This window comes from Schistocerca cancellata, chromosome 3 (genome assembly GCF_023864275.1).
Source record: "Schistocerca cancellata isolate TAMUIC-IGC-003103 chromosome 3, iqSchCanc2.1, whole genome shotgun sequence".
NCBI lineage: Eukaryota > Metazoa > Arthropoda > Insecta > Orthoptera > Acrididae > Schistocerca > Schistocerca cancellata.
Window position 1 is genome coordinate 481,321,070 of NC_064628.1, and position 20,941 is coordinate 481,342,010.

At 40.3% G+C, this 20,941-nt stretch overlaps 1 protein-coding gene across 2 annotated transcripts in view; it reads left to right on the forward strand.

The window, feature by feature from the left end:
- Nucleotides 1-19,121, forward strand: part of LOC126175247 (mini-chromosome maintenance complex-binding protein) — a 75,357-nt gene extending 56,236 nt beyond the window's left edge. For both annotated transcript variants that reach the window (XM_049921888.1, XM_049921889.1), the window contains exons 11-13: nt 9,257-9,424; nt 14,556-14,641; nt 18,932-19,121. In XM_049921888.1, the coding sequence (XP_049777845.1) occupies nt 9,257-9,424; nt 14,556-14,641; nt 18,932-19,043 (366 nt within the window). In that variant the 3' untranslated portion in view covers nt 19,044-19,121. The remainder of the gene's footprint in view (nt 1-9,256; nt 9,425-14,555; nt 14,642-18,931) is intronic.
- The last annotated feature ends 1,820 nt before the right edge of the window (nt 19,122-20,941 follow it).

Sequence of the window (20,941 nt, forward strand, 5' to 3'; positions counted from 1 at the left end):
GACGAACTAGCCAAGACACAGTTGCTCACCCATTGCTGAATGTCCTGCCGAACAGAATATATGCTTCAGTGACAGCTTCACATCCTGCGCCATCTCAATCCTTCCCTGCCAACACCCGCTTTTCAGAACAGCACAGGTGGGAATTCTCCCGGCAAAAAATCCTACGTCCACATAATCCATCCCTGGCCTCAACCTTTGCTAGCCCCTGCCCTCCACCTACAATTCCCTGTTCTCAGTCAAACGCTAAACAGATTTCTATCCCACTGGCACACTCCCTAATCGTTTTTACCCTTCCCTGTTTTTCTCCTTTTCAGCTCCAACCCCTTCCCCGACCTCCTGATTGTTAGCAGCCCTACTTTTCTCCCACCACATCCCTGCACACTCCTACAAGCAGCAGTTGTACACCTTCCCCCACTCCCACCCTGCTATCCCTCCCCATCCCTGCCCTGTGCCGCCTCCCTACTCACACCAAACTGCAGTTTTCATCAGGTGCAATTGCAGTTCGCACTCCAGTCACAGTGACCAGATATTAGTTGTGCGTGCGTGCGTGCGTGCGCAGTCTTTTCATTGTGCCTGTCTTTGATTCAACGTGTCCTCTATATGATATCAGTCTATCATTTTCATAATATTGCTGTTATTACATCCTGGCTCTTCCATTGTTTGAAGTTAGGCATTAAACTGTTTCACCATCTTGCTTTCTTATGTTTGTTCTGAACTGTGTACACATCATCTTATGCCTGTGTGTTAGACAACACTGCTTACATTGTGCACATATTTTCTTATACCAGAAATCCATCCTTTCTCCACGTGTGTGTCACACATTGATATAATAGCAAACACTTGGATTGACAATTAGTCCATAGCAGTGTTTTGTGTCGCAGGAGAGCATTTTGTATTGTGATCGTAGTATATGTAACAGGATTCAAATCATGGGACTGTTCTAGTTATAAAGTATGAACTAAGTTATGTAGGGACAACTACTGTTGCCCTTAAATTAAAAAAAAATAGTCATTGAATTACAATACAATATAATATGTTGCAGAACAATACAATACAGTGCACTCCAGAAAAACTCCAAACATCCAAGATCGTTAGTAAAGTATTTATTTAGATGACTGGTTTTGGTAAGACTGTTATCATCCTTGGATCTGCAAGGACAGAACCAGATTGACATGGTAATAATTTTATAAAAGGTGTGACCAAATACAGTTGGCATGTGGCATGTCCATATGCTTATCCTGTTATAATTTTTTTCAGAGCTAGTTCCACTTCTAACATCATTATAGCCTCCTCTTCGTCCAGACCCCTGCCCCCTGCCATACTTCTGTTCCCTTTCCATAGCTGTTCTTCACATTTAGTAATTTATCAAAGTAATCTTTCCATCTTTTCCTTATCTCCTCTGGTTGCATTAATAGCTCTCAACTTTCCCCTTTCACTAGCTTTGTGTATGTTTTTCCCTTCGTTATACTCTTTGTAATTCATTATATCATCCTCTTACCACTGGTAGCATCCTTTTTCCAACTCTCGGGTGAATTTCTCCCAGCTTTTCCTCTTTTCTTCTGCTACCATTTTCTTACACTTATTTTTACTGTCCTGGTATATCCTTTTACTTTCAGCTGTCTGGTCTCTGTTCCATTCATGCCAGGCTTTCTTCTTTTCTTTTGGTGCCTTCTTCACCCTCCCATTCCACAATGGTGATTCCTTTTTCTTTACTCTTCCAGATACTCTGCCACAGGTCTTCTCAGCAGAGCTTACAAACACTTCTGTGAACTTAACCCCATTCCTCTTCCACATTGCCATACTCGGTGTTAGGGATTTTATGCTTAAGTAACTCCTTAAACTTTTCTTGTACCATGCCATCCTTTAGTTTCGACACTTTTATTTTCTTTTCCCTTTCTTCCTTTATGTCTTTCAGTTCATCAAATCTCATCTTTGCCACCACCAATCAATGATATACATCTAAAGCCTATCCTGGGAGAGCAGTTACATCCATCAGCTGTCTCCGATTTTTCTTTTCCACCACTGTGCTTTGTATCTTGTCATATCAAAATGTATGTGTAAGGATCATGGAATACATTGGATGTCGATATTCCATAATTCCATGATTACATACAAAGCATAAGATTAATGTGCCAACTGCCAGTGTTAATGCTTATACAGACTACGGTGTCGAGTAAACATAATACTACATCATAAGGTCTTCAGATGGTGCTGCAGTAGTACAGTTTATGGTTTGGTTTTGTTCTATACTAAGAATTGTAACCATTTTAATTAAAAAAGCTGTGCAATAACATGAATTTATTAAAATAGTAATTTAAAAGGTTTTATTAGTGATCATTTCTGTTTGGAGTTTTTCCGGAGTTCATTATACTACAGAATGTCCCCATTGTGGCAATGTCAGGAATATATGTAATGCACTGCAATGCAACAGAGTACAGCTGAACAACAGTAAGTTTACAGGATATTGTCTGCATTCCCTAAGCTGACAAAGAATTGCTTCACATAACATGAATGTCTATACTTCCATCAATCTTGATTACTGTCCGTAACACCAGTCTGCTTCTGTGATACAGCAATGTTATTCACACAAATGTGAGGTTATTTCACATTTCGTGTTCTCTAAATGTGAATGTGCGAGCTCCTTTCTAACCAGATGATAACAGAGTAGCCTAAGAAGTAAAAACTGAGATATTTAATATTTTGTATTTGTTAGCATTAAAAATCTGGATGCGCCCTAAAACATTTTTCTGATAAGAAACAACTTAATAATCATTACTATGATAACAATAAATTTAAAGTGAGAAAAGACCATACAGTGATAAAAGCTTATTTATCTTCATTATCATTTGTGTTACTACCACCAGCAATGGACCTAAATTGGTGCACTATTTGTACATAAATAGTCCTAACATTTGGGTGGTATGTATTTCCAGGGATTCAACAATCTTTTCTTCTTATGAGTGCCAATAGACCTCTTGGTGTCATAAATTGAATGTTACAACCATGATATGCTTCAAGTGTCCCATAGTTTTCGATTTCAGGTTGGGAAAAAATTTTAAGTGCTAAAAGCTGTTTTGGTTCATAGACCACAAATGTATTGCTTTTCTAATCATGTTGTACTCGTGGATGCTAGAATAGGATTTTGTGTCAGAATTTGTGTTCCCAAATCTATGTCCTTCAGTTGGTAGAAATGACTAGCAATAAGGAAAGTCTCCTTATTTCTACCTATAAATGATGGCAACAAACCATCTTCATCCACATTAAACATACTGTCATGTTGGAATCATGAATCAGTGAATACAATTTGTTTTGGTTGGCTATGTGCAGCTTGATATGAGATACCTATTGCACTCATTTTAATGCTAGGGTTTCCTCCCAGGCATGCTTGAAAAGAATAACGAGAGGACAAGTCAGCAGCAACGAAACAAATAGCATAAATTACACATATAGTGTGCAAGTGAAATTTTGGATATTGGAAATGAATACAAAGTTTGAATGAAAAAAACAAATGAATATATAATCATTATTTCCCAAATTATGGATCACTTTTGTTCTAGACAGATAGATGTTTTTTGACCTTACATAAAATGCTGTTTTTATTTTAGTTTTTTGTCTTGTTGAATATAACTTTGTGATTTACTTTTCAGCCATCACATTACTAGCAAATGTTTTGCAGTGACCTGTAAAACAGTTGTTTAGGTGGATTTCTTCTGTGAGTGTTAAATCATTTTCTGATATTCTCATTCTTTAGTGCACATTTTATAATCCATTCTGACTCACAGATACATACAGAAAATACATCTTGCAAGCTGTCAGTGCCTCTTTCCTATTTTGTTTTCCAGCATAAGATTTATCATGCAATTTGTTTACTGTGCGAGATACAGTGCTTTTTATCAATGATGATAGTTTTCAGTCTTTTGTTTTCCCAATATTTGTATTAGGTAATAATGCAACGTAGCTGACATTCTGCAATTGTGAAAGAAGCAGACATTGCGTTGAATGATAATGATACTGTAAAGAACAAATGAATTACTGTTAGGAGTAGAAACTGCAAGTTCAACTTTTCGTTAGGATTCTTAGCATCTTTGGGGTTATTACACTCACTCTGTTTTTTTTGTGGATGCTGAAAAATTTGTTTTAAGGTTGTGACAATACACAGGGATATGTGCAGAGAGAGAACTTTGCACAGGGAATTATAAAATTTTTAACAAACAGCTAAGTCAGACTCATATACATCTCATTTGAGAGTGTACTGCTGTGTTGCAAATGAAAAAGGATAGTTTCTGCTGTATAAGAGGAACAAAAGTAAAAATCTGAAAAACTGTAAAGTACTCCATCACCAATAACTTGTAGTAATGCTGCTGAAGCGGTGAAGAGTTATTCTTGTGGTACTGGTGGTGGTGATTGTTGTGGGACTAGATTTAAATCACTCATGTCTTAGATTTGAAATGCAAATTTTCTGCCAGAAGCCTCTGAGTGACAATCATATAGAGAAGTCATGCTGTGTAATACTTCAATAAAAGCTTGAATTTCAGTAGTATTTGGTTTGTTATATCTGGCTTATCTTTCCTAAGTGATATGTTTTCAGCGCTTGCAAATGTTTATTCAATTATATAGTCTCCCCCCAGGGGCTCACCACTCTTCGGCAGTTTCATGCTTGGCTACCACGGGCCCCCCAGGCTTTGCAGCATCTTTTCCCTTCCATGCTGCATGTCTATCCTCTTGCTATTCTTTTTCCCCTCCCTTGGGGAACATGTCTGTGGTGTTATTTGGAATGTTTCGCATTGTCTGTCACTGACAGAAGAACAGTCTCACTACTGTTTTTCATTCCCTTTTCCTTTAATTGTTTCCCTTCTCCTCTTGTTCCTCTGCTTCAGCATTTGAGGTTCCTCTTTTTCTTCTTCCTCCCTGTTCTCCTGACAGCCATCCCATGAGTCTTGAAGCGTAACAGGTGACTGGGTGTAACACGTAATTCCCAGCCCCAGGTCGACAGGTAGTGTTCACATGTACCTCCCTGGTACAAGTCAGGCCCAGGGAGGGGTGACTGCTTGAGCTGAAACCCTCCCAAATTGCCGATTGGTCCCTCTGTCAGGTGTTCGGGAGGTGTGACCTGAGGTGTGAACAATCACCTAAGGTGGGTGTGCCTCCTTGTGAAGGGGCCCCTGAATTGGAAGGAGCGCGCCATCAAGTTGCTGTCAATCATGGGGGATTTTCTCGCAATGAGCCAATCATCTTCACAATCAACATCTATGAAACGTAAATGTAATGAGGCTAATGAATTCAAAGACACTTCCAGCTGCACTACATTTCCTTGTGGTCTCGTGTATGGAAGGTGGTCAGTCCTTTGCCAAGGTAAATCCGTTTATTATTCAGATAGGTGTTGATGCAGTTGCCGGCCCTGTGAAGTCCTGCTCTTGTTTATGGGATGGGCCTTTGCTTTTGGAGACTACTTCTGATTCTCAAGCACAACTGCTTGTCGCTTCGCTTCTCCATGGCTACCCTGTTTGTGTCGAGGCCCATGGAACTCTGAATTCTTCCCATGGTGTTATTTACACTAGACTGCTCAACGGTCTGACCAAGACCAAAATCCAATCTTACCTCTCTGATCATTGTGTTATTGCTGTCCATTGGGTGATGAAAAAGGTTGATTCTTCCTTAGTGCCCACTCGCACTCTTTTTCTCACCTTCGATAAAATGGTGCTTCTGTCCAAGATCAAAGCAGGCTATGAAATTATCACAGTCTTACCATACGTTCGTAACCTGATGCGCTGCTACCAGTGTCATCATTTCAACCACACTAGAGCATTGTATCAACACCCAGCCAAATGTGTAGTCAGTGATAGGGATGTGCATGAGGGCGACTGTCTGCCTCCTCTTCCTCTCAGGATTGTCTCATGTATCTTGTTGAGCGAGCTGTCCAGGAGATCCGGGTAAAGGAAAAGGTGCCTTACCCAGTTTCTCGCAAGTTATTGGCTAGTCACAAACCCTGCGTTCTCCCATCTGGCACTTATAGTTCTGCTCTTGTTACCAATTGCTCCATGAAGGACATGGCCATGCAGACATGTGACCTCAAGTTCAGCTCTGAGATTGTGAAATCACCCAGTGTTAAGGTAGCATCGCCATCCCTCCGTCCAGCTGTGCAAAAAGCCATCAAACTCTTGCCTTAAGGGGCGAAGCCTCCAGCTACACAACTGGTAGGCTGAAAAGGACAGGAGGATACTCCCGTGAAGACTTCCTACATTCTTCCTGCCAAACAACACTTGAGTCTTCCTCTAGTAACCAGAAAGGCTCGAAGAAGTCCAACAAATGCAAACAGTAATCTCCTTCGCTGACTCAGATCCTCTGGACAGTGTTACCACATGATACCTTAGCGTAGCCGGCCTCCGTTTCGCCGGTGTGTGTTGCCGGTGCGCACCACCAACCGTTTTTCTGCGTTGGACTCCACAGACTGACAGCACAGCTTTTGTGGACTTCATGGAGCAGGATCCTCCTCCTCCTGTGCCCTGTAGCAGCGAGTCTTTGCAGGCTGTCACTCAGCAGCTGCCGAGGTGACACCTCCTTCATTTCTTCCTCATCATGACTCTCCTCCAACGGAACGTTCGCGGCCTTCGGTCCCGCAAAGAGGAATTATGGCTGCTTTTAGCTCACAGTGTCCCCATATACTCTGCCTTCGTGAAACAAAATTGCATCCTCAGGACCGCTTTGAACTGTCACATTTCTTCCCAGTTGGTTTTACCTTCCCCCTGAAGTCGGGATTCCATCTCATGGGGGTGCCATGCTGCTCTTACAGATGATGTTCATAATCAGCCCATCTCTCTGACTACCCATTTTCAAGCTGTTATAATTCGCCTTTTCCATCCTCACCTGACTTTTTCCCTCTGTACCATTTATGTCCCTCCATCATTCGATGTCACCAGGGCTGATTTCCTTCTGCTGATTGGGCAGCTACTGCCCACCTCCAGCCCCACCTCCACCTCCCATTTCTGCTACTCAGTGACTTTAATGCACATCATCTGCATTGGGGTTCTCCCAGAACCTGTCAAGAGAGGTGCCCTCTTGGCTGACCTTCTTAATCAGCTAAGCTCTTCTGCCTTAACACTGGAGCACCCACATTCCTTTCCAACACCTCACACATCTATTCCCATTTGGACCTATCCTTCTGCACTGCCCAGCTTGCCCTTGTCTTGATTGGTCCGCTCTTTGACACCTACTCGAGCAACTATTTCCTGTGTGCTATCCGTTAGCTGACTCCTACCCCACCTGCATGCACACCCAAATGGCAGCTTGCTAAGGCTGACTTTCGGATTTACTCCTTGCTGACAACATTTGAAGAACAAGATTTCCCCAGTTGCTATGACCAGATGGAATATCTCACAAGCATTATCCTTACTGCTGCAGAACATTTCATTCCTCACACTGCCTCTTTACCATGCTGTGTCCAGTCCCTTGGTGGACTGAGGCATGCTGTGATGCAATTTGCATGGAGACGTGCTCTCTCCATTTTTAACCGCCACCCTACAATGGCAAACTGACTTAATTATAAACAGATGCGTGCAAAGTATTGTCGCATTCTTCGGGATAGCAAAAAAGCTAGCTCGATTTCATTCACTAGTTCTTTTAACAGTTCCACCCCATCCTCTATTGTGTGGGCCAATCACTGACGGCTCTCTGGGACCAAGATCAATTTGCCGATTTCCAGATTGACGGTACCAGACAATATCATCGTGGACTCTGTTGCTATCTCCAACACCTTGGGCTGCCATTTTGCAGAAATATCGAGCTCTTCCCTCTGTCTCCCTGCCTTCCTCCATCAGAAACGAGTGAAGGAGGCTCGGGCAATACCCTTCTCTTCTCAGAATCGTGAGTGCTACAATGCTGCCTTTACTATGGGGGAGCTAGGTTATTCTCTCAGTTCATCCTGGTCCTCCGTCCCAGGGACAGACAATGTCCAAATTTAGATGTTGCAGCACATTTCTCTTGTGGGCAAGCACTTTCTGTTTAATACGTACAACCACATCTTGCAGAGGGCAAATTTTCCGGATGTTGGCATGAAGCCACCGTCATACCCATACCTAAGCTTGGTAAGGACAAAAACCTTCCTTCTAGGAACCGCCCCATCTCTCTCACCAGCTGTGTTTGCAAGGTGATGGAATGTATGATTCTTGCCCGGCTGGTATGGTGGCTAGAGTCTCGCAATTAACTAACAACTGCATAGTGTGGATTTTGAGCACTCTGTTCTGCAGTTGACCATCCTGTTACTTTGTCCACCCATGTCGTGAATGGTTTTTTGCGTAAATCGCAGACTGTGGGCGTGTTTTTCGATTCAAAGAAGGCGTACGACACCTACTGGAGAACTGGTATCCTCTGCACACTTCACACATGGGGTTTCTGTGGCTGCCTGCCCTGTTTCCTTCAGCAATTTTTAAAAGATCGAATTTTCAAGGTGCATGAGGATTCTGCCTTTCGAACACCTTTATCCAGGAAGCCGGTGTGGCTTAGAGTTCCATCCTGAGCGTCGTGCTCTTCACTATCGCCATTAACCTTATAATGGCCTGTTTCCTGCTGGGCATCTCCAGCTCCCTTTTTGTTGATGATTTTGCCATCTTTTGCAGTTCTCCATGGATGTGTCTCACTGAGCGGTGTCTTCAGTGATGTCTCAATTGTCTTTACTCCTGGAGCATTGACAATGGCTTTCATTTTTCCACTGACAAAACTGTCTGTATGAATTTCTGGCGACGCAGTTGCTTTCTCCCACGATCTTTACATCTTGGGCCTGTTGCTCTTCCATTCGTTGAAACTACGAAATTGCTGGGGCTGCTTGATAAGAAACTACCTAGGTCCTCCCAAGTGCCTTACCTTTTTAGCTGTCTTCTCTTATGTCAGTTGGGATTGACATTGAGGTTTTTTTTTTTTAACTCCTCTCTGTCTTCATGTTCTATAGTTTTGACTTGGGCGCATATGACCCCAGTTGTTTTTGTGCCCTAACACAAAACAAACAATTGTATAGTCTGCCAGAAATTTGGTCAGTGTTTGAAAAAAAGTCATCTACTCAAAGCCTATTGATCAATCAACATATTTCCATGAAAGATTATCTTATTTCTCATAGTCTCTTCCTTAAGTAAAGTGGATTGGAATCATAATATTGTATGTTTAAAATTCTGCCGTAAGCTGAGATGAATTTAATGAATGGCGTAAGCTGTAAAATTTCATCTGTGGTTCACATTTGAGAGCCTGTTGCTGTGCTTATATGTTACAGTGCAACGTGGAGGTTAGGATACAGTGCAGCATTGGAACGATAGAAGAATATGAGGCGAAGCTGGACACTGTATTCAAAGGAATTGATTCAGCAGTACTAGATGGCATTAGAAGGTACCTAACAGCTGCCAGGTTGTCAGAATATACGATACCTGAAGGCTTGGGTGAGGTAAGCTTAATATCAAAGCTGTAAATTTTTGATCTCTAGTGGTGATCTCCTTGGTGTCAGTCAAAATAATCAAAGACACTTGACTCTTTATTTTTCTTCTTGGCATTTTCACTTGTTCTTATGTTTGGTTTGTCTCTCTCTCTCTCTCTCTCTCTGTGTGTGTGTGTGTGTGTGTGTGTGTGTGTGTGTGTGTGTGTGTGTTGGGGGGGGGGGGTTCATTAAGCAACAATTGACTGAAACAGGAAATGAATACAATAGAAGAAGAATGAGTTGCTTTGAGAGAAGAAATAGTAAAGCAGTAGAGGATCAGATAGGCAAAAAGACAAGGCCCAGCAGAAATCATTCAATAATACATGAGATATCAAATTTAATTGACGGAAGGAGACAATAGAAAAATGGAACAAATAAAATGGGCAAAAGGAATATAGACATCTGAAAAATGAGATAGGCAGGAAGTGCAAAATGGCAAATCAGAAATTGCTAGTGGAGAAATTCAAAATTTAGAAGTGTGAATGGCTATGGGAAAGATGGAGCCATTCACAGGAAACTTTTGGAGGAAAGAGGATCACCTGTATGAATATTAAGAGTGCAGTTGCCAAGCCAATACTAAGCTAAGAAGGAAAGGTTGGAAGGTGGAAGGAATATATAGGTCGACTATGCAAGGGAACCGAACTATAAGGCAATATTAGAGAAGGGAAAGATGGACAGGATAACACAAGAATAACTTGATAGAATGCTAAAGAAGTAAGTTGAAACAAGACCTCTGCAATACATGCTATTCCTTCTGAATTATTGGGATCCTTGGGAGAGCCAGCCGTGAGAAAACTGTTCCACCAAGTATGCAAGATTTATGAGGCAGGTGAAATCGTTTCATGCTTACAGAAGAATGTAATAACTAAACAGTGGAACATCTGGCCTTTGCGTCCAGAGATGACATTGCCATGTGTGTGTGTGTGTGTGTGTGTGTGTGTGTGTGTGTGTGTGTGTGTGTGAGCACGTTCACGTGCGCGTGCGTGCGTGCGTTTGTTTGTTAGTTTTTCTAAACCCGAAGCAAGACGTAGTGCGATAGCTTAGTCTACTTTCAAATGTGCTTTTCAGTCACTCAATGCATCCTGTATGTGATGAGTAGCAGTTTACCCTAATTTGTGTATAATGTAATAATTCCAGTTAAGACGGCAGGTGCTGACTGCAGTGAATATTACAGAACCATCAGTTTAATAATATATAGTTTTCAAATACTAATAGAAATTATTTAGAGAAGAATAGAAAAGCAGGTAGAAGTTAGGCCTAAGGGTAGATCAGTTTGGGTTCTGGAGAAATGTAAGAACATGAAACGCATGTTTTTTGGCATTTGTAGATTTAGAGAAAGCTTTTAACACTATTGACAGGAACCATGTTCTTTGAAATTCTAAAGGTAATAGGGACAAAATACAGGGAGTGATAAGTTACTTACAGCTTGTGCAAAAAAAACAGACTGGAGTTAACGAGAGTTGGATATGAAACGGAAGCAGTAGTTGAGAAGGGAGTCTGTACATTGAGGAAGGAGGATATAAAACCAAAAATTTGGAAAGGGAATTAAAGTTCAGGGAGAGTAAATATAAATGTTGAAGTTTGCTGATGCCATTATAATTCTTTCAGAGATGACGAAGGATTTTGAAGAGCAATTGAGTGGAATGGATAGTGTCTTAAAAAGAGATTATAAGATGAACATCATCAAAAGTAAAACAAGGTTAATGGAATGTAGTCGAATTAAATCAGGTGATGCCGAGTGAATTAGATTAGGAAATGAGATGCAAAAGATAGTAGATAAGTTTTGATATGTGCGCAACAAAATAAGTGATAGTCGAAGTATGGAGAATATGAAATTCGAACTGGCAATGGCAAGAAAAGTGTTTCTAAAGAGAAGTTTGTCAACACTAAATATAAATTTTAGGAATTCTTTCATGAAGATATGTATTTATCTGGAGCATAGTGTGGAAGTGAAATGTGGACAGTTAACAGTACAGGCAAGATGAGAATATAAATTTTGAAATTTGATGCCACAGGAGAAATCTGAAAATTAGATGTGTGTGTATCAGATGGCTAATGAGTAGATACTGAATTGTATAGGTGAAGAAAGAAATTTATGGCACAACTTGACTAAAATAAGGGACCAATTGATGGGAAACATCTTGATGCATCAAGGAACCATCAGTTCATTAATATAGGTGTTGTGGCAGCACCCCCCAGAGCAGACTTCACAACCAGTGATGAGGCGGGTATTGCTGATACGGCATGGTGCAAAGCCTCAGTCTGCCGCAGTAGGGAGCTAATTACCTCATGGTGTGGCCTGGTGCTGTACTGCCTTGGTCAGTGCATGATGAAAGGTGGGGCCCATAACAAAGATCATCAAATCAGCCCTCGCCATGCAATGGTTTAATGTGGGCCAGGCAATTGCACCTGTGTCTAGCAGCAGCATCCGCTAGCTACTGGTCTACAGGCTGCTGTTGCTAGGTCTGATTATTCAGAGTCTCAAGAGGAGGCCACCTCCAGGGTGACTTCATCCAGTCCCTGGGTGTCTCCAAGGGATTGTGGATTGCAGCATTTACTGTAGCATATCTTGCACCTGACCCACTGTCACACCTTCTGACTGTCTGTGTCACTCACCTTCTGGTGCCACAGAAATACTTAATGCCACACTTGCATCCACAAGGCTGCTGGTGCTAATAGTTCCCTGAGACTGCTTGCCAGGCCAGTTACTACATGCCATTGCAGCCACATACGCTGCCTTATGCTTTATTGAGACAGATGCTATTGCTGGGGTCTATACACACCTTCGAGTCTCTGTCGTAACTACCGTATGAGCATCTTGCTAAATAAAGAATGTGTTTTTCCATTTGAGCTCTACTGATTCCAAGAGCGCCATGGTGCTGATGTTACACAACACATCATCCTGCAAACACAGTTTAAGTAATGGCCATTCTGACAAATAAATGGGGTTCATATCACCCAACCCTGTTGCAGAGTGAAGTTGTCTCTCTCTCTCTCTCTCTCTCTCTCTCTCTCTCTCTCTCTCTCTGTGTGTGCGTGTGTGTGTGTGTGTGTGTGTGTCTGTGTGTCTGTGTGTGTGTGTGTGTTTGTGGAGGGAAGTGAGACTGTACAATGAGGCGAAGGCTTGGCTACATCAAGCAGGTTCATTTGGTTGTAGGTTGTAGTAGTTATGCAGAGATGAGGTTTGCATGGGATAAATTTTAGAGCAGAGGGCTGCATCAAACACATTATGGGACGAAGACCCCAATGGCAACAGGAAGGCATTTCTGTTGAGTTGTAGGGAAACAACCTGATGCTCCTTAAAGTACCACTCAGCCCCCCTCTCCCCCACTCTCTCTCTCTCTCTCTCTCTCTCTCTCTCTCTCTCTCTCTCTCTCTCTCTCATTGTCACAAAAACTGTTGTAAGATTGCCACTAAAATATGTATACCATACTGAAAATCAATGTTAAATATATCATACTGAAAATTGGTGTTAAATAAAGTAGGGTGATAATTGCTATTACCGTATTTACTCGAATCTAAGCCGCACTCGAATCTAAGCCGCACCTGAAAAATGAGATTCGAAATAAAGAAAAAAAAAAAATTCCCAAATCTAAGTCGCACCTGAAATTTGAGACTCGATATTCAAGGGGAGAGAAAAGTTTTAGGCCGCACCTCCAAATCGAAACAAAGTTGGTCCATTGTAATATGAGACACAATTTAGGTCGAATGAATGACGACACAGCTACAGTAGTTTGGTTCGAGTCGTAAGCTTAGCAGTTAAGCTTTACCAGGTAGCCATTGCTATGCGTCAGGCGCTCCGTCCTTATTTATACGGATACCCTTCCTTTTTCACGTGCTTCATCTGGTTTGAATCGATTGCTTATTTTGCTTTGATGTGATAAGTGCCGTTTTCTATGTTATAGGTGTTTACGTCAGTCACTCTAAGCTGAAAATGCATTACTGTACTGTGTCATGAGTTGTTTGTCGCATTCTGATAGTGCGTGTTTACGGCCTGTCGCTGGTCGCGGCATGGCTTGCTTTTGTGTGCGCTACCGCCGCCTTCAATTAAAAAAAAAGAGGAATCGTCTCATTAGCGAAACAATGGCAAGAGACTGCTATTTGTAGTTACTTACACTGCTGCTTTCTTTGATAATGATCAACAAGAACCAAATCATAGACTGCGTATGATAGAACATGTTCTGAACGAGTTTGGCGAAAATTTTTCTCCGTTTGAAAATCTTTGCAGCCGCTTCTTTAGTACATCAAATTCTGCACAGAAATTAGTCATCTTAGATTTAAAAATCTAGTCAATTGCCGTGCTTCATTTCTGACTGTATCACTATTAGGCATAAGAGTAATACGAATATAAACATGACACGATACGTATATTCTTCCGCGTTTGCTGTTGTCTCACTCTAGTTTCGTAGTTTATTAGGCAGACAGGATTTAAATGAGATAGAAGCAAACACGAAAGAATACATGGCAAAATGTTTATAATCGTATTATTCTTATGGTGAAGAGAATACTGCATGTGATTCACATTTCATCAGGTTCCTATTAGCAACCATCTCTTCTCACAGGTAGGAAAAAATTCAGAACGTAGAGTTGGCCATAGTGACAAAAATCCCAGTCTTGCCAGTCGGATTTTCGTAGTACATTGAAATTCTGCTACATTCGAAGATGAACAATACGGAATTTGTATTTACTTCGTTGGATAACGTATGAAAATGCAGTGGTCGAAACTCGGGCGGAGAAAAAAAGCTCGTCTTGCAATTTTTTTTAAATTTTATTTACTGACGCTGAGGTTTTGGCGCCAGTATTTATCTTTGTGCCTGCATAGGATGCCTGTGTAGCGCTACATATATATGCGACGGCAGAAGTTAGTCGTGGCGGCACTTACCAACATTTTTCAGAACTTCCGCTTGCTTTGCACTCGATTCTAAGCCGCAGGCGGTTTTTTGGATTACAGAAACCGGAAAAAAAGTGCGGCTTAGATTCGAGTAAATACGGTACGCACCAAATTCCTTGTTGATGAATGAATAGTTCACAACTTATTGTTGAAGTCTCTCAGCTAAGGTACTTTAATATTATTCTTTAGAGTTCATTTGTTATCCAACAGGTAATAGAAAGAGACTTTGTGCAGCTGAGACAAGAACACCCAGAAGTTTCTGCTGAAGATTTACATCTCATGCTTGTCCTAGCAAGGTAAGATTTGCATACATTTCAGTTTTTACATTTGTATATGAAATATTAAATTATTGGGCTAAACTTGTCAGACAGAGCTGGGGAGCACAGTTAAGTAGTGTTTCACCTCTCCTTTAGAAACCATGTGGTGAGGTTGTCAGTACCAGGAATGACAGTAGTAGCGTGAGAGGAATCTACTTGATGAGTTGAGCCAGTACCATAACTATATAAAAAGCAGAGATGTATTTCCTCTAAATGAAATCTGACAGAAAAGAATTTAAGCACTCCACAAAATAAGGACAAAACTGCAGAATTATAATGACAGTATGGCTGGCCACACATACCAAGCGTTAGACAGTAACTATAATTACTAATGTATTATTTAAGTAATTATAATTAAGCAGAAACAGATATTTTTGCTTTTGGATCTGTGAACTTCTTGGGGGAAAAAGGATATTATGATTGAGGTTTGCAGTCATGTTCCCTGTAGCAACAGATGAAAAAGTATATAGTGGATGACATTGAAGCTAAATATATGATTATGGAATGAAAACCAGTAAAGAGAGAATAAAGTAATAACAGCAGCACGAAATATAGAGGATAAAGATAACACCAAGTGGAGAAATATTAGAAGGTGCAAAGCTTGAAATGTTTAGGAATCAGGCTACAAAGTGACTCTAGGAGCATCACAGAAAGTAAAACCAGGATAGCAATGGTAGAAGAAGCATAATTTTTTAAGGAAGGGAGGATTTTCTGCAGCAGTGAGATATGAGGGAAAGACTAGTAAAATGTTTTGTGTAAAATGTAGTGAATGATACAGAAACATGGAAATAAGGAAGAAAGATAGAGCAAGGTAGATGAGGTGTAAAACATGGATAATAAGGAAGAAATATAGAACAAGGTAGATAAGATGTGTGTTTGGACATGGTGGAGGACAGAAAGACTAAGATGGATGGCTACAGTGCAAAATGAAGCAGTACTGAGAAGAGTGGGAGAGGACAGACATTACTGAATTTAATAAAAAGAAGGGAAAGAAACTGGACGGGAATATATTAAGAAATACTGAAGGATTTATAAAGACAATCTTGCAACGGGGGGTGCGGGGTGTGGAAGGGTAAAAGAGGCAAGGGAGGAAGATACTTCAGATCCTGGATGATGTGATGGACAGTCGCACACATAGCAACATTAAGAAAGAAGCAATGGATCACAGGAAATGGAGACACACAAAGGACCTGCAAACTTCGCAGAAAACATTATGGTACGCTTGCTGCTGCTTATGATGATGATGAGGATGATGATGATTGGCAGTACTTGTGGAGTTCTAGTTTTTGAAGGTAAGTACTGGATGACCATTATATCTCTCTATATACTGGCTGACAAATAAAGTGAATTACGGAGAAGGGGAGGAAGAAACGAAATGAAACTTCAAAGGATGAGGAGATGTTAAGTGATTACAGAATCAAGTCGAATTTAATAAAGAACTTGGCAGAATGAGTGCACGTACCAGTATGACATTGCACCCTCTCTGGCATGGATACTTGCACTGACTTGGCTGGGAAGGGTGTCATAAAGCCATTGTACCCTCTCCTGAGGCAAACTATCCCACAGCTGTTGTAACTGGTCCTTGATGCCCTACATATCAACTTGATACCATGCATATCAGCACCAGGACAGTTGGTGTCTGAACTGGACCCACTCTTGTTCTGTTGGGGACAGATCTAGGGATCTTGCTGGCCATGGGAGTACCTCAGCATCAGACAGACAGTCATAGACACACTTGCCATTTATTGACGTGCATTGTCCTGTTGGAAAAAGGGCACCACAGTACTCTCATATGAGAGTTAACACATGAAGATGCAGGATGTACAAGGCATACCGTAGGGCTGTCAGAGTTCCCCTAATCACTATCAGCCATGGCTTGATGTCAAACCCGATGGCTCTCGACACCACGATGTCAGGAGTAACACCACTGCGCCTCTTTCAAACACTGGAAGAATGGGACTTATCACAAGCTCTCTGCCATAATCACTGATTATGGTCAGCTGGGGTAGTGCAGAACCACAATTCAACACCGAACACAGTGCGACGCCATTCGTGAGCAGTCCACTCTTCCTAATCTCCAAATGCAGCCGTTTGTGTTATGTTAATGGAAATCTATGTATGGGACATCAATTCCCTATTCCAGCTGCTTCTAGCCTCCAATAGCGTCTAGAGAGTGAATTGGATGATGATGTTTGGGTTGTGGGGCGCTCAATAGCGCGGTTATCAGCGCCCGTACAATTTCCCAACCTTTGCGCAGTCCAATTTCGCCACTTTCCTGGATGATGATGAAATGATGAGGACAACACAAACACCCAGTCATCTCGAGGCAGGTGAAAATCCCTGACCCCGCCGGGAATCGAACCCGGGACCCCGTGCTCGGGAAGCGAGAACGCTACCGCGAGACCACAAGCGGCGGACAGAGAGTGAATTGCCTACCCATACGAAAATGATGAGGGTACCTGAATAGTAACACTTTATACCAGTATGTTGGATTACAAATAAGTTGGTAAACAGGAAAAATAGAACAGTTTGTTATTATTATGTACATTTATTTTCAGATGACAGATATCAAGTTACTGTACTCGGCATTTACTGTAATTAATGAATTGTACATGACAGAGTTTAGTATGATGCATCAGAATGTGGAAAGACTAAAAAACAAAATTAGTAACTTCTTCTCTGAGCTATATGTAAGTACAGGAATCTGTATGATAAACATAGAGAACTATAAACTAGCAGCCTATTTCTGTAAGGAAAAATGTGAGAAAAGGAGGATTTGTCATATGTATATAAACATACATAATTTATCTGATCGCAACAAAGTAGTAGAGTAATCTGAAAAGACAACAGAAAGTTTGAAGACATATCAGCAGGAAACTAACTGGAGTGATGTGTATAATGTGAAGGGTGCCAGTTATAAATGCAATGTAGATTTCTGTCAACCTTTGACAGGTCTTTTCCCAAGAAAATGATTAAGTATGGCACTAATGGGACATGAAAAAGACAGGCGTTACACAAGTAATCAAAACACTTGTTCAGGGAAAAGGAAATTACGTGAAATGGTTTGGAGAAACAGAGTAGTGGTACTGTTTTCATATTCCAAGAACTGTGGACCTTTACAGAGCATGAATAAAAAATCAAAAGATCTTTGCATAATGACTGAAATTAATATTTCAGATACTATGATACAGTTAACTTGATAGGGTAGTAGATAAAAGAAAAATTGGAAAATCAGCTAAGGACTGTGAGGAATTTAATTGTTAAAGAAAGCAGTCAAATAATAAAGATACGTCGGATAGCCAAACTGTGAAAGAAAATCTGGAACTGGTGAATGATTAGCTCTGTTTTAGACTTTCACAAAATTATTCATTTGTTGTTGAGGATTCATGCCAGATTTTAATTGAGTGAACATTCAAGTCACTGTGCATTGCACTGTGATTTGTTTTGTTGAAAATTAACAAAAAAGTGCAATAGCATGTGCATTAGAAGTGACAGTTTAAGACTTGACGCAGTAGCTGTTCATGTTTTTAAGACCAAACTGATGAAATTCCTGAAACAGATGACATTTGAATTACAGAAAATTTTGTACTAATTTTAAAAACTTCCTCACAGAAAAATTAAGCTGTACTGAAGAAAGAATCCACTGTGCAGAACACCAGACTGTTACTGCAGCATTGCACAGTCTGTTTCTTTAAGCCATTAATTGTTTGAAAGTAGTAAAATGTTTTATCACAATTCACAAAAATTTGCATGAACATATCTTGAATAATTTAGGGCATATTTGATAATATACCAAAAGAAATTAAGGTATTGTGTGAATTACCTTTTGTACAAATATCAAATGATCTGCATTAGAGATTCCAAAATTGCTTAAATTTGAAGGAAAAATGTTCTGGAACAAATAGAAGCAAACATATCAAACTTCTAATGGAAATTACTTTAGGAAATAATTCTACCTGAATGTTGAATGTATTTTGTTACAACATTGAAAGCCCTAGGTGCAGTAAGTACTTGGTCAGAACTCAAGAATGTACCTTGACCATCACAATTACAGGAGAAATAAATATGCAGTGATTAACCAGAAATGCAAAAGTGATAGTCTACATGACACTTTAAGAGTGTGCGTGTGTGTGTGTGTGTGTGTGTGTGTGTGTGTGTGTGTGTGTTTCACAGGTAGGACATTCGTTCTCCACATTTCAAATGATGAATACAACACACAGTTTTAAAGTTTAGACTGTGAAATTTTCATTTGTTCTTTATCTCTTGCAGGTTGGTTTCTCTAAGCTGTGGCCAAAAAATGCTGACAAGGCAAGCATGGGAGAAGGCTGTGGATATGGAAAAGCAACGAAAAGAAAGGCTTATCCCTGTACGGAGGAGGTGACATGCATCAAACCACATGCCTCAGTGTTGTAAAATTATTACTTGTAAGTTTTTGTAAGAAAATATAATATATGCCTTTTGACAAGTGTTTCATTCTGACACATTTAATGACACAGTGCTTTTTCTTAAACAATATCACTGAAAAAGTTTTACATATCACCTTATTGAATTACATATATGATTAAAATCAACCAATAAGTTTCCAACTGGCGTCATACCTGCAAACCTATTTGGGCATTGATTCAAGTGGAACAGAAGGAAAGAATAAGCCTCATTAAACAAGAAAGAAAATTGTGTATTAAATGATCTTCCATCTGACATAAAACAAGCGGAATTAGTTCTTTTTACAGGTGATTCAAGTATTGTAATCAGTAATCCAGGCATACGTATGGAAACAGAAGAAATGGTAAACAGAGTTATTAAAAGTATCATTGACTGGCTTTCTGCAAATGGTCTCACTCTCAGTTTTAAAAAGGTATAACAGATTCAGTTCTGCATATCTAGGAGTGCTACAGCAGTGATACGTGTTAACACATTGTGAAGAAATAATGAGTAGGGTGGAAACTTAAAAATTCTTAGGTGTTAATGTTGATGAGAATTTAAACTAGAAAATGCACAACTTGAAAATCCTAAAATAATTTAATTCAGCCACATCACTGCAAATCTTGGGGAGATACAAGTCAATAAGGTGACATTTTTTGCACATGTTCATACAATATCATCATGGAATAATGGTCTGGGTAACTCATCTTTAAGGAAGAAAGTCTTCATTGCTCAAAAACTTGCTATAAGAATAATATGTAGTGTTCATCCGTAATCATGTTGGAGACATTTGTTAAGAAGTTGGATATTCTGACTACCACTTCACAGTATATTTATTCCCTCATGAAATTAGTTACAAGTAATCAACTACAGTTTAAAAGGAGCAGTGATGTACATAATTACACTACCAGAAGGAAAAACAGCACTAATTAAAGTTGTTGTTAGCCTAAAAGAGGTGCACAACCCTGCAACTCAATTTTTGATCACTTACCCAGTGGTATAAAATGTCTGGCAGACAGCAAAGTAAAATTTGAAAACAAACTGAAAAAGTTTCTCCTTGACCACTCCTATTCCATAGAAGAATTTATACAGTATTATTGTAATATGTAAAAGGTGGTGAATAGGAATCACTAACTCACGTATGCATATTTTCATCGAAAGAAACTCATAGATGTTCAGCATTTAGCCATATTTACAAATTGATTTGTGGTGTGAATGTAAAGTGACTCATTCCACATCATTAAAATTATCGTGCAAAATGATCCATGGAACACGAAACAAAGCAAAAAGAAGCTACCTACTTAACAAAATGACAAACAAAATAAAGGTAATCTGTTTGCAAGCACAACTCCCAGACATAGGCGAAATCAAAACCTGCTGCTTGGTAAGAGGCAATACCATGTTGCTCCACTCTGTGCCTTCTAACGTGTTTGGATCCTCTTTGGCATCCTTTCTATAAGGTGAAGTGTCTATTGTGGGTTCCTGCAGTGATGCACTGGGAGTTTCATCCGTCACCAAGTATGCTCAGTTCCTTTAAGCAAATTTGGGCCATTCCATCCTAGAGGAAAGTGTTAAAGAGGTGCGCACAGTATGTTCAAGCAATATTGTGACGAAAGGGCTGGACAGTGGGTTAGAAGATCCTGTCCAGGTGCTATATCATCCTCAAATTAACCTCAATAGCAATGAGGTTATACTACCTGTGAACATCAGACGAGCCCAAAACAAAGAGCTTGCTCGAGTCATGCATATGTACCTGGCCACCTGCAATCTCCTTCTCGCCAACCTTCATTAGGTGCCAGACGGGTCCTGCTCTCGGTGCTATTCATCCATGTTTCATTCAAAGTATATTAAAACTCT